Raw genomic sequence first — 15,676 nt, forward strand, 5'->3', positions numbered from 1 at the left:
AAGTAACAGTATTTCTATGGTTTCAACCTTGAATAACTTATAATAAGTAATTTAGGCCTATAACTTTCTTTTTGGCCAAAAAATATTTTTTGAAAATATTTTTTTTTTTTTTTTTTTAGAAAATCGGATTTTTTGGAAAATTACAAAAAATCGGAATTCCGATTTGAACATTTAAATATTTAAATATTTGAACAGTCCAAAAGGGAGCGGTTTAATTTATTTAGTACTTGAGTTTTTCATTCATCTTTATTTCATTCAAATATAAAATATAACAGCACAACAATTAAACACATATACATGGAGTTTACCGCGGCCTTGCTCTATTTTTGAGGAGACAATACTCCCCCAAAAAAAAAATCCAGTATGGCCCCCTGGTCCATTTATCATTAAGATAAAGTGTTCGAATATAAGGCATTTTTCCGATGATTTTGCAATTGGAAATTTTGCCCAGTTGTCTGAATTACACTGGGTTATCATCTCCGTATAGGCTACTCATGGGAGAATTTAACCAGAATTGGCTTTGTGAATCTTTCCTATTTTTAGTCTGGTATAAACTCCTTGATTTGGGGAAAAATTCCAAATTGGCTACTTGATTTTGGGGTAGGCCTATAGGCCATGTAGGTCATGTTGAAAAAATTTCGCGCATCGAGAGCAATCGTTCAGTCTGGTAAAATTGGGCTAAAGTTCTGCCCACCAGAATATTATTAGTTAAGTCTAGTAATATTGCCTAGTGCTATACATTTTCAAAGACTTACAAAAAGGTCTGTTTCCTAAACATGCTAAATGACTCTCTCGCAAATGTCAATTATAAATTTCCAATTCCGGAGTCCAGTTCTGATGTTGATTGCCGGCGGGTTGCAAGCCAGTAGCCTATGACAGTATTGGTAGGTTTTCAACAATGAACTTTCAATAATCAATCAAACCTGCTTAATCATACCTGTTAAATGTATTAAGGGAACAAACCATAAGTTCGATGATGTCATATAAACGAAAGTGCTTTATAGAGGCTCGCCCCAATCTACATTTGCAGAGACTGGTATCTCGTACCCTGAAACGTATGTGTGAAATGTTGAAAATTCAAACTAGAAAGATCAGTGGCGGCGCCACGGGGGCATGAGGGGGCATGAGGGGGCAAATTCCCCCAGTCAGAACTCTTTCCCCCTTGTCCCCCCCCCCCTCAGTAAAACCAAAAATTACGAACATTTCACCTTTTGCGCTAATTTTGCGCAAATGAGATTTGTTGATTTTGCCCCCCCTTGAAATTCACTTTTCCCCCTCGATTCCCCCAGGAAAAATACCTGGCGCCACCACTGAAAAGATCAACTTTGATATATTTTTTGAAACAAGTATTTTGCAAACGTATTCGGCCTTACCATATTCCCTACCCTAATGAAAGGCCCGATGAAAGGACGTTCGTTTACGTCATCGAGGTTTTGATTTGTTCCCTAATTCATTAGATTTGGTATTGACTAATGACGTCACAGTCCAAAGGTATATTGATTTTCGCTGTATTGAACAAACTGAACAGGTTGTGCATTCCTCCATGCTTCAGTGCATTATGGGGTCACTCGTGCATTAAACTGCGTCCTTAAATCACAGAAATACCTTTCCAAAGTTGCATGATATTACTAGAGAAGCTTAGAGAGGGTGTTCAGTACGGTGGTTTGCATAAAAAATATGTCGCTGTCGAATTTATTTCTTGCCATTTCGAAAAGTAAATAGGATCTGTTGATGTTTGATTAGTGAATGCGCCCGTAGCTATGTACAGCGCTATATAATTATTACCATTGCATGATTATGGTGTGGACATAGAAATTTCAGTTTTCGATAAGAAATACCGATGATGGTATAATGACGAATGCTTCATAGCTTCCATACGCGAGGAGTGACAATTGATCATGATTATTTCTTTCAAACATGTCTATTATTAATAGGCCCTATTATTATTCTCCGCGTGGTCGTCAGTTTTCTCAGCTGAAGTTTACATGGTATACCAAATTTTAACCCCATGGACTATTAACTCGTGTATTGAAGCTTAAAACAAATACATACAGCGGATTTTCTATACCATACCAGTGCAGGGGAGCTAAGCAATTTAATTTGTCTACGTGTCAGTAAGCAGGAATAGGAGCCTACTAAAAATCCAGACAATTGAACAATGATCGTTTTCTATACCATAATATCAAATTGAAAAACAGCTCGATTTGTACGTGTTTTGGACCTGCAATGGTGGTCGAATCACTGTTCCTGATCGCATACTGGTAGCCTACACTCTGGATGATCAGTTGGCAATAGTTTCATGGTTATTAGACTGACGGCGTAGGCCTACTACAAATTAAGGTAAGCTTTCCAGTATCAGCTTCAACGTTTAGGTCTTTATACTCCACTATATGGAGCCCGGATATGGAGTGTGCGGAAAATTCGTATTGATATTTTTGATCATGTTTAATCATTTTGATAATAATACATTTTGAGCGCAAAGGGATCTGGAATTAGCGTTTTGAGCGTTTCGACAGTATTTTTTGTGTGACATGAGAGCACATCAGACATATCGAATTGCATTCTGAATACGAAGAATGTCCTTCTGATATCAAATAATTTTGATTTCTTGAATTTCACAATGTAATACACATTTTATGGCAAATGAAAAATATATATTTTTTGATATTTAACAGTACTCGAAGTAAACTTAATAAATCTGATGATTTATACTTTAAGTGTATGTATGTGGGATGAAAAGCCGACGATCAATTGAAAATTTTGACCTTTCGTATAGATATGGATTTTTTCCCCAAAACACCAACAAAAATTAGGTCTTTTTGGGAAAAAAATCCATATCTTCAATATGAAAGGTCAAAATTTTCAATTGATCGTCGGCGTTTCCTCCCAGCTACATACACTTTAAGAATATATCATTAGATTTTTAAAATTTACTTCGAGGACTGTTAGGCCTACATGTCAAAAATATCAAAAATGTGAAATTTTAATAATTTGTCATAAAATTTGTATTATATCGTGAATTTCAAAAATTAAAATTATTTGATATCAGAAAGACATTCTTCGTATTCAGAATGCAATTCGATATGTCTGATGTGCTCTCATGTCCCACAAAAAATACTGTCAAAACGCTCATTCCAGATCCCTTAATATTGCATGAACTAAAATCCTATATCGGATAGGCCCCATACAATGTTTATAGGGCCTACACAAAAAGTGATTATATTATTAAAATTCACAATGCTACTCATCTATATTATGAATTTATGATAATAATTATGTCTACCTATGTCTGCGATAAAAAAAAAAGTATATTAATTATTATTATTATAAATTATAAATAATCTGATCGTGTTAGTTTTTTTTCACAAATATTACAAAATAGTAAAGGCAGAATTTCATTAAAAGGATTATTAAGCAAATAAAAATGAATAATTAAATACAATAGGTCTACCCAACATGTCAACTTCCCCTACCCCCCAAAAAAAAAAACCCCACAAAAAACAAAAAACAAAACCGAAAAAGACCTTTCCAGACGTTTCGGTTGGATAATTCTCGACACTTCATATCATTAGAACCCCAGGTTAGAACCTAAAGCTATTAATGTATGTACAAGCTTATAAATCATATTAAAATTGATTCATTTTTTAAAACCTGATTTTTGGGGCATTTTTGTCTGCACACATGTCACAACTTAAACCTAAACGGAATCAGTCAAATTCGTTGTTGGCGGAGTCAAGGCAACGTTCAAGAGGGGAGGGGGGGATTTGACGAAAACTGTCTAAAATGGGCTAAAAGTTCAAAAAGGTCTAAAAATCTTACATATTACACTCTAAATTACAAGGATTTAAAAATAAATCCTTATGGTTGCAATTAGGGACCAATCAATTTTAGATTTAAAATTAATCTTATAGATGTGAATTTTAAATCTGTCAGATTTAATTTTAAATCTAACACTTGATTGGTGCCTAATCACAATCAGTTGGGATTTATTATTGAAAATGAGAGTGTAGGGCGGCCAGCATGACACAGGGGGAAAGGTGGAGACTTCTCACAGCCCCCTCCATTTTGGAATTTATTGTGAATTCTATTCTGTCTTTTATTAAAGTAGGCCTTACAGGGGGTCAGTTCCTATGTGTTGGACAGGCTGAGTGGGGTGGCTCCTGTAAGTGAGAAGCATTGCGGATATAGACGATTCTTGTTTGAATATTATACTACTTTTTAGTTTTCAGTCAATTAGCGGTGATTGGTTGCCCAGGCCTTGTGAACCAAATCAACCAATTATCATTTTTACATGCTTTTTTAAAAATCCTATAATGAGCACTTTTGCTATGTAGGCCTATGCTCCATTTCCTTTAAAAAAGATTTTTTTATTATCCAGTTGTCAACGAAGAGTTTATTTAGGAATTCAAAATGTACTTTCATTTCTGTTTGATTTATACATATTTTGTAGATTATTCTCATTACACAACACCACGTACATAATACATCTGAATGTTTATATTTCCCCAGGTTTATACAGAGTGAAACGGATATCCGGATACACGACAGGGCAATCGACGGAAGTGTCCAAATACCGAAAACTACTAGGTCAAAGAGAGTCTTCATATGTTGCATAATACTGATGACATGCTCTTCGCTAATATTTGTTTAAAATTGCCTTAAACATTGCTGACCACATTGTCAAAACCATTTATTAACCCAAAACAGATATTACTGTCTAACCCGAACCACCACAATGGTTGTGACACCGGTTCGAATCCTCCGAACAGGCAGTGTATGTACACTCACCTTCGGTATCGGTTACTTCATGCTGCTTCTCATGTCCATAGAAAATCGTGTCGATGACTTTTCTTTTGTTGACGTAGACGCAGACGATATGTCACGTGATGCACTACTAGCGAACCAGATGATGGCGGTGGAGGCAAACAACAATCTGCCATCGAATGTAAATTATTCCCGCCCATTTCCACCAGACGACACGTGTTATTTTCAAGATAAATTATCCGGTGGCGGGATGCCTGACATTCATTCAGCATTTGCAGACCCTATCGGTGGCTACATTGTGTTTGTAGGACTCAAATTTTTACCCGATCCATGGGATATTTTAAACTATACATTTCAGTATGAAAACGAAGAGGCTGTTGATTGTAATGATATTTTGAAAGATAGACGAAATATCGGCTTTATGCCGCAGTATATGCTAGTCATCACATGTCCACTCACTGATGCCGTCCGTATGAAGAAGCAATTCGTAGGAACGCTTAAAAGTTCCGAAAATAAGACATACGAGAACATTACCATTTGTACGTCGGGAGTTTCATTGGCGAAAAAACAGTTTTTATCTATTTGTACAATGGTTCGCAGTGTGGATGATTTTATACCAGATTGGTTGGATTTTCATAGATATGTTGGCGTGGAGCACGTGTATATTTACGACAATGAACATCCAGATGCCACGACTTTACCGAAAACTCTAAAGGAATACACAGAAGATGGTTACGTCACGATAATACCGTGGCATCATTCAACGTCACCAATGAAGACTTATTTAGAAGTGCAGATAGCGCACGAAAACGACTGTATTTGGAGACACAAGCACGACGTTGACTGGATGATCAAAATTGACGTCGACGAATACGTCCAACCAATGGATCCGAAGCGAACGAAAATACCCGATTATCTTCGCGATCCATGGTTTCGGCACTTATCGGCAATTCGGATGTCGAACTGGTTTTTCGGTCATCCGAAATCGATTAAGCCGAAAGGGCCGACGATTATTCATCGGAATATGTGGCGATCGAAAGAACCGACTATGCAAAATACGGGACACGATAAAAATATATTACGACCGATTAATGTGCATTATTTTAAGATTCATAATGTAAAAATGGGATCGGATACTTTATCGGCGGATCCGTACGATGAGTTAAGACTGGTGCATTATAGAGGTGATAATCCGCGTGCTTTGCATTTTGAGTTACCGCAATTTACAGAACGGGATAGCAGCATGTTGACTTTGCAGATGAAGGCGCAGTATGATAAGGAACAGAAGGCAAAAGAAAAGGCAGCTAGAGCAATGAAGGAAAAGGCTGCTAAAGGATGATACTCATAAAAATACTGTCATTGAAGTTCAAGTTTAAGTTCGATGAACTTTTATAGAAGTATCCGAATATCTGTGCAAAGTAGCCGTACATACGTATTACCTCGCCACCTCTTTTTGGCTTTAGAGTAAATCTCTCAAATTATGATGTCACAAATGCCGAAATGTTATCGGTGTGGTCTTTTTTGTGACGCGATCAAATTGAGTCACTTTTCGCGCCAAACGAATTTTCATTGATTCATTTTGTAATAGTCGTGCACATACCGGTACATCGTTGTAAATTCTGCATAGTGACGAAATACGATACTTATAAACGTGCCTTTGAATTTCAATGAATATTGAGGGCGACTCTATCAAATCAAATCAAATTTATTTATTATCGAATTATCGAATTCTTTGCAGTGTAAATTCGTGTTTGCCATAGTCGCTATCCGCACTCGGCGTATCCCGCGATGTAATTCGATCACGGGTTTTGTGTACATCGATTTTTAACTATAGTATTCGCCACTATGCAGACATTTCGACGACATGCGAAGATTCCCACCGATGTTGGACTGGTCATAATAATAGGTCTACTAAATATGGATATTTAGACCGTGTAGTAGGCCTAGCTATTTTCTTGATGCATACAACGAACGAAAGAAGGTGAACACTTCTTTCGGCCATATCTCAAAGTGAGTTGTACAATGCACGTTTTAGGGAGGGATCACTTACGCCAGGGGACCGAGGATTTTAGGGGGGCGTAATTTTTGATTGACTGGGGAGGACATGAAATTTTGACCTTAATATTGGAGGGGGACATGAAATTATATACAAGGAAGCACTTCAATGAAGGATTCAAGGGGCGTGAAATTTTCCTTCGATATGAGGGGGATGCAAAATGAAAATCCTTCGTTCCCCCTGGCATAAATAGTGATCCCTCCCTTTAATGGACAGAAGACAATTCACGCACTTTGCTGTAACTGCGTCTCTCTTACAACGTTTTTTTTTTTACATCATCTTCATGTTTGATGAGTACAATTATTAAGGCGGCGCTACACGGCAATGCGTACGGTTGTGGCAATCTTTTGCCTTTTACAATAATATGCCAACAATCATTTACAGGGTATGACGGGAGACAATTTAACCCGTAATCAGATCGTGTTGACCACAATAGTTTGCTGTACAGATAGATCAGAGATCATATTGATACAATTCGATATATTCCAAATATTTATTTACAATATTATACTGGCCAAACCGTACCGGGGGATTGCACTTAACACAAATGACAACACGTTATGCTCCCCGGAAAGACCCAGTTTTAGGACGGCGCAGCTCCCAAAGACCCTGACTTTTTACCAAAAGCGCTGAAAGACCCTCATTTTGAATATGACTGTTCACAGCTCCAAAAGACCCCCTTTAAGTAGCACGCCGTAAGCTCCCACAGACCCACCATCTCCAAATTCCGGGGGTGCGTACTCATCAAAATATTGAGGATGTGCCTCTCCCCGGGAAACCGTATATACTTCTGTATCAAATGAAGTAGAATAGATACTGGAATGCAATTACACAGAGTCGACGTATAAGATACTCAGATGATATTTATTATACAAACCATGCATATTGCCATGGTTATCAGATTATTCCAAAGAAACCGATAGAATCGGAAGAACGTCATAATTATATCGAATTCCTAAAAGCACAAAAGGGTCAACTGCATTTTTTGAGGGTGGGGGTGGGAGGGGGATCTTTTTTTTCACATTTCCTATAGCTGGTGCCCGGAGCAGCTGGTGCACGATTATAAGGGCTAAGAGTATTGCATAAGTTTCATGGTCACCAACTGTATTACTGACATTGAACATAGAGCCTACTGTAAAAACTCGATAGTTAGCATGTGTGAGCAAGATTTAATCTTTCCCTAGAGAAGTCCTTTTCAGAGGGCTGAGCTTTCGGAACTCTAGCGAGTACATCGACGGTAAGCATTACGTGCTTAGGGACGCACCATTAGACTTCAAGGGGGGGGTAGGAAGTTTTGAAAAAAATTCCCCACTACATGAGCAAAAACAAAAAACTTTCCCCATCAACACTAAAAAAAAACTTCCCCCACCTAACTGTGTACGTGTATATTAATGCATGAAATTAAAAAAACACCTAAAAATTAAAAAAAAAAATTTCGCCCCAACTTCCTACCCCCCTTGAAGTCAATTGGTGCGTCCCTTAGGCCTCGTATCCATAGGCTGTTCCCTTGTGGCGTGTGCCCTTGTTCCGTGTTTACTTTTTCCCATGTGACCTGACACACAGACAACGAACCTTTGTTTTGCTTAGTGGCCGCTACGGTTCGTTGTCTGTGTGGCAGGTCACATGGGAAAAAGTAAACACGGAACAAGGGCACACGCCACAAGGGAACAGCCTATGGATACGAGGCCTTACCGTCGAGCGCTTACCATATACATGAACTCCGGCGCTTTACAAACTGAGCTAATGGGGTTGAGACTCAAATCTGCATGTACTATGTGTATCAAAAGTCAAGATACATTCTTCTTTTGTCACGTAGAGTGCTCAATCATTACGGAGAGCAAGATATAAATAAAAAGAAGAAAATGTGTAAATTTACTCCATGTTGGTTCACTACAGTCTGTTTCGCCCTATAGGCTCCTCGTATATCGATGATTTGCTCAAACCCCTTCACTTTTCTGGATGTAGCTCTTCATGTCCGCATTTTAAAAGCGCTCGATAGCACAAATCTGTTAACAAGACCTTTATGCCCTATCTAGACGAATCCAATTTCACGCATTCCTATATACCTTAATGGCTGCCAAAGTTGCCACCCGTCCCGTCGGCTCAATCTCACCGAAAATGTGAAATAATGCGGCCTTGGAGGGTATTTTAAACTGCATTCTATCACCCGTGTTACACGTAGACAAAAGAATGATGACAGTTTACAACACAAAAGAATCTAACATCGATTTTAAGCGTTTTTTTGGTGTTGCGGGACCCAAAGATGGCAGACCAAATCCTGACCATGACTTGGCTCGTTGGATTCGTCTATATCACACATTCAGCATAAAAAACTTCAAGGAAGTTTCTATTATTGTCTGGCACACAAAAATGTTTGAACACAATATTTGAACCCAACGGAGGCTTACTTAAACGTGCTTAAAATGTATTCAAGCATGTTTATTGGCATGTTGGCCCAATGAGTAATGTGTTATTGAGGTAAAATTAAATTTAATTGAAAATGCCCGGGGTTTGGATGCAAACCTTTTTTTTTCACTCGTTTCAATCGTCTATTTCTCATGGAATATACGTTAACTCATTTCTTTATGATTAATTAATTACAAAATAATTTAATTGCAATGATTTTTCAATCATCTTATTTCGTAGTGTGTTACGGAATTTATGTGATTTATTCTTAAACACTTGAGAACGTTCCTGCAATCTTATTGGTTCTTACCCAGCTTTACCCGTGTGATATGACACGATATGACACGGGATAGCGCGTGTGCGTCGACGCGATACCCGTACTCGCTATTTGGACCAATCGGAGGCGCACAGCAACAACGGGACTGATCGATTTTAAGTCCTAGGTAATTCCTTGCAAAATGTAGGATTTAATTTGATTAAAATATGTATGATATTTTTTATTTGAATTGAAGTGTTTAAGAATGAGAATAAAGGTATTGTTTTTAGCCGCTGTCGTGCATCTATCGTCTCATATAACACGGGCGACATCATTATTTTTGGCGTAAAACAACTCGGCTTCGCCTCGTTGTTTTACTTAAAATAATGATGTCGCCCGTGTTATATGAGACGATAGATGTACTCCAGGGGCTAAAAACAATACCTTTATTCTCTAAATGTTAATTACCGCCAAGCAATAATTAAAACAACCGCAGATAGGGCTACAGCGGTCGTTCATACGACTCGGAATCAAAATGTTTCCCGGAATGTTTAAAATATTGGGCTATTCCGTTTAAATTCACACTACCCCTGTGGAAGATTTTAATAGCTAAAGTCTCCCACAGAGGGAGTATAGGTTTCGAATAGAATATACTTCGGGTAATTTCCTTTTGTAATAATCATTCAAAAAAAAAAAAAGACATTGTGGAGGAAATATTGATTTTTTGAAGAGCTAAGCAAGAAGCCAACTTTATGCTCATTTTGTGAGAGCTGGTCATTGTGAGTTACGGCTTTCTGGTTCTATACGCCGTTGAAGTGACGTAGTTAATCGGATTAACTCCCGGGATTAACTACCATAGCAATATAGATGAATAAATTTTGGCTATATCGCCTATAACGTTCATGCGGTACCGATGTATTGAACCATAGATGTCAAAGAAATGCTAATCACTTGCACCTGTAAGATTAGTCTCTTTGAAAAGGGCGGTAATGTATTCAATCTATTATATGATTGTGGACAGGTGATGAGTGCAACCTGCTGCAGTGAAGTGCGGTATATTCAAAAATTGTATGAATTCATCTATTGCTATAGTAGTTAATCCGATTATGACGTCACTTCTACGTCGATGTATTTCATGACATGACAGTTTATGTTCTATTTATTTATTGTTTAACCGTTTATAATATATTTTGTCCAATGATTTAACCAATAAAACTAATTTAGTAGATTTTCAATCTCTTATCTTTGCAATGTGTTCTTTTTTCAATCAATAGTTTATGGGATGACAGTGGTGATGGGATGGGGTGGGGTGTACGTTTGTGGGTAGTTTTTCTATTGTTTTTACATGTACACAGTCTCAGTAAATAAAAAACGATTCTAAAACCTGTATTCTACATGTATATTGAACCGTGTAAATATGTAAAGGCCAAAAATGATTCTACAAAGTGTTCTTTCAGTTTAAAGAACCCTTTTCTTGCGGGTTCCATATAGAGGACAAAAGGGTTCTTTTAAAAGGCTTAGAAGAATTTTTTTCTTTGTGTGTACGCAGGTGAGTGTTATGAGTTTTGATCATTATTTTAGATGGGTTTGTCATTTTGATCATACTAATATGGGTGTACAGTGCCTCATTTCAAATATATAGTTTTAGTTTTGGTTTTGGTTTTGGTCACGTGGTTTCCTATTGTCCTGCCTAACCACTTGACTCATAAGATATCGAACTCATTGTTTCTACCTTTTGTTTAAAGCCGAACATTTGTGTCAGTCAGTTTCGGTTTTGGTTTCAGTTTCTTATAAGTGGTGTGGATCGTAAAATTATTTGATTTGAAGTTACCTACTCTAAGTATACAAAAGAAATGTTTAAATTTCGCAGTGCAATATTCACGAGCAGAGAAGTCGAACAAAGCAGTCTACATTTGAAAGCATTGATTTAGTTTGAAAGCATTGACTTGAGACTACGAATTAGCCTAAGTTGATTTCACTGTGAAAATATATAGACCATCGAAATATTTCCACAGACATTACAATAGCCACTTGACAGATTATGACTTCATTGATATCAACACTATTATACACAACTCTATTTATGTGCATGTCGCATGACGGAAGATCAATATCATAGAAAGCGGGTTTAAACTAACTTTTATTCAATTTATTTATTGGAGAATAGAGAGAGAGAGATAGAAGAGATCGCCAGGGAAAGAGGGTAGGGGTGTGTGTGTGAGGGGGGAGGTGGTAAGGGAAAGGGAGAAAGAGAAACAGAGGGGAGAGAGCATTGGAAGTGGGAAGGGAAGGAGGGGGAAAGGGGGCTCAAGAGTGGAGTGGAATAATAGGGAAGAGTCGATATCGAGTGTGGGGAGGGGGGAGGGAGGAGGTTATATATATAGGTGGCGGAGGGAACATAAGGTAAGGGAGAAAGAGAAACAGAGGGGAGAGAGCATTGGAAGTGGGAAGGGAAGGAGGGGGAGAGGGGGGCTCAAGAGTGGAGTGGAATAATAGGGAAGAGACGATATCGCGTGTGGGGAGGGGGAGGGAGGAGGTTATATATTAGGTGGCGGAGGGAACATAGGTAAGAGGTATGGGTTGTGCTTTCCGGGGAATAATCTAATTCATAATCAAATCATCTACATCATCATGCATCGTATATATTTCAGACAAATAAACAAAACACCCCCCCACCCCCTCAATATATGCACATGATTTCTACATGTAGGCCTAGGTCTCGTATATATCCAACGATGTCTATGCATAACTTCAAACGAATCTCGGAACTCGGGTGTAATTTTATGGTGTCATGGAAGTGTGCCATCTACGGCAAAAGTCGCCCGCGTTGATAGATATCGTTAATGAAAATGTGAGCACAATAGGCTATTATATACGTATGGTTATAGGCCATTATACTTTTGATTATATATACCCTCTTGTGTCCTCCCAGCACAATAGTGTTATGATTGCATACCAGTTCATCTCCACATTTTAATCCCTTGATTTTTGGTTTCTGAACAATAGAGAAACAAAACTATATATTTGAAATGAGGGAGTGCCTCATTTCAAATATATAGTTTTAGTTTTGGTTTTGGTTTTGGTCACGTGGTTTCCTATTGTCCTGCCTAACCACTTGAATCACAAGATATCGAACTCTTTGTTTCTACCTTTTGTTTAAAACTAAACATTTGTGACAGGTAGTTTCGGTTTTGGTTTCAGTTTCTTATAAGTGGTGTGACGAATAAAATTACAGGATTTTCGAGTTACCTGATCTAAGTATACAAAAGAAATGTTTAAATTTCGCAGTGCAATATTCACGAGCAGAGAAGTCGAACAAAACAGTCTACATTTGAAAGCATTGATTTAGTTTGAAAGCATTGGCTTGAGACTACGAAATAGCCTAAGCTGATTTCACTGTGAAAATATATAGACCATCGAATTATTTGCATTCGACATTACAAAAGGGACCACTACTGTAATTCTATAGGTGCTATAAACAAAATCGATTCATGTCCTTAATCCCATGTACCAGAATCGATGGAAGGCCATTATATGACCTCTAATAACCTAATGACTTTTACTGAAGCAATTTTTACTGCAAAAAGTAGAAGATAGAGGGGAGAAGATTGGTGTGTGTGTGTGTGGGGGGGGGTTGAAGGGCAAGGGGGATATGGGCCGGGAGAGAGAGAAACATATGAGAGAGAGCATTCATTTGGAAGTGAAAGAGAAGGGGAGGAGAGCTCGAGATGAAGATATCGAATGTAGGGGAGGAGGAGGGGAAAGGGTAATTTAGGAAAGAGGTGGTTATATAGGGAGGGAGCCCCTCTTAAAGAGGTATGGGTTGTGCTTCCGGGGATAATAAACTAATTCATAATCAAATCATCTCCATGCATCGTTTATGTTTCATACAAACAAACAAATTCCCCACCCCACCCCATCCTTCAGTATACGCGCATGTATATGATTTCTAGGCCTAGAACTCGTGAGTGTAATATGCCACCTACCTTCGACAGAGAGCATCAACTGTCGTCCGCGGGATAGATTTCCGATATCAATCATGATAATAATTATGTTAGCACAATAGGCTATTGTATACTTCTGGTTATATACCCTATACTGTGTCCTCCCAGCATAATAGTGTTATGATTGCAGATCAGATCAGCTCTACTTTTTAATCCCTTGATTTTTGGTTTCTGAACAAAAGAGAAACCAAAACTATATATTTGAAATGAGGGAATGTATGTGTGTGTCGGTTCCGAAGGCGGGTCGCAAATTATTTTTCCGCAGTTAACATTTGAATATAGGAAGCTCGTTTAAGTGTCTGTAACGTGGTGTCCTGTACAACACTAGGATTAGGTGTTAGGGTAAGGAAACTTTTAGTTAGGATACATATAAGTTTCTCCTATATTCAAATGTTAAGTACGGAAAAAATATTGCGGCCTGGGTCACAAAGTGGTGTTGTGAAAACTATATTGAATTCGATGACATCACTACCACCCGCACCCTCCCCACCCCTATACAACACCCAACCCAATCTGCAATTATTATAATTATACCGGTACTAAGGGTATTAAATAGGCTGAGGTAAAACGACAAGCCGATGTAGTTTGACCACTTCTTGTAATACCAATTAATAGAAAAAAGTAATACACCGTCTAAACTGATAAATAAATCCTACCACAAACTTTTAAAATGGACCACATGACTGTGAGGCTGGGGATTGTTTTTTATGATTCTTGATACAGGAAATGGAAATGAACAAATTTCAGTCATAATTCGTTTTTGAACACGACAGAGTGCCGAATAATAATTCACTATAAACCAGACCTATCTACCACATGAATAGAAGTGATTCGCTGAGGGCGAATAGCGATCAAGCCTTTTAATTGTTTTATTCTTTTAACGATGAAAGGTTTATAACTCCTCAACAAAAGTTGGGGAAGGTTTTTCAAGCATCTATATCTCAGATTATTTGTGACATATGTCGTGTTGTATATCAATGGATAGCTACTTAATGTACCTTCACAATGACACTACATTTGAAACAATCACATTTTTCATGCATGAGTACACGTCTTGCGAAGGTAGTAGGGTCTCAAACAGAATGTGCCAAATCAGCCATTCTGTAAGCTGTAATCCCGTATCTTCACAATCCGGGACCTAATGCAATCATCCAAGATGACAACGCTCGCCCCCACAGAGCCAGGGTAATCAACGACTACTTAGGAGTCGAGAGAATGGAATGGCCTGCCATCAGCCCAGACCTCACGATTCAACACTTGTGGGACCAACTTGGTTGTGCTGTGCGTGCCAGAGTAGCCAATGCAAACACATTGAATGACCTGCGACGAATTCTGGTTGACGAATGGAATGCCATCCTGGTGAGCAGCATGTGGTGGTTGTTGTGGTAGCTTGTGGCTGCTGTTGTGGGAGATTGTGATTGCGTATGGTTTTTCCATCCGCTATTGAGGTTAGTGACTAGTGTTGTTTGAGCACAGAATAATGGTCAATGTGACACATTATGTTTGACAAGACGTGTAATCAGCCGTATATTAGGTGATTGTTTCACATGTGGTGTCACTGCAAAGTGGAAACAAGTAGCTATCCATTGATATGCAACACGATATGAACATGTCACAAATAATCTAAAGATACAGATGCTTGGAAAAACGTTTGTTGAAGAGTTTACGAGTTGTCTTTGATATTAAAATCATTACATGTATGTTAGTATTGTTTTTATATTTTTTTGCAGTTTCACTCCTGTGGAATTTTCTGGCAACAGAACCGGTACCAAAATATTGAGTATTCTGCCCTGTAATATGAAGGAGTGATGTGGCCACGGTTATCACCTTTGGAATAGTCCGCCTGCGGAATGAGTGACATTGCTATACCTGTATTCTCCGGAGTAATTATTTATACCTCGTTAGTCATCTCTGGAACTTAGTCTGCATACTGCATGAGTGACGTTGCCACAGTTACCCCTAGCCTATATCGCAATCTTCAGTATGAGTGATATTGTCACGTACCAGTCTCCTCCGGAATATAGTCTATCTGCAGCTTGAGTGATTTCGACACATTACTACTTAACCCTTGGAATAGTATGTTGCAACGATCACGCAACCATCACAAACCTCATATCTTTCCACCTGTCATGTGTCTGTTCTTACTACATCTTATCATGACGTTACTCAGCGTACTATATATGTATTCAA

The 15,676-nt window shown here is 38.3% G+C and overlaps 1 protein-coding gene across 1 annotated transcript; it reads left to right on the plus strand.

Moving 5' to 3' along the window:
• Positions 1-1,654: 1,654 nt before the first annotated feature.
• LOC140169893 (uncharacterized) lies at positions 1,655-6,161 on the plus strand. The gene is made up of 2 exons (XM_072193211.1): positions 1,655-2,340; positions 4,510-6,161. Exon 2 carries the CDS (start codon positions 4,736-4,738, stop codon positions 6,101-6,103), a length of 1,368 nt encoding a protein of 455 aa, XP_072049312.1. The 5' UTR covers positions 1,655-2,340; positions 4,510-4,735; the 3' UTR covers positions 6,104-6,161.
• The last annotated feature ends 9,515 nt before the right edge of the window (positions 6,162-15,676 follow it).

Source organism: Amphiura filiformis, chromosome 14 (assembly GCF_039555335.1).
Source record: "Amphiura filiformis chromosome 14, Afil_fr2py, whole genome shotgun sequence".
NCBI lineage: Eukaryota > Metazoa > Echinodermata > Ophiuroidea > Amphilepidida > Amphiuridae > Amphiura > Amphiura filiformis.

Bases quoted from the DNA above. Each gene is read 5' to 3' on its own strand.
- LOC140169893 (XM_072193211.1), top strand. From the start codon at position 4,736: ATGGTTGTGACACCGGTTCGAATCCTCCGAACAGGCAGTGTATGTACA.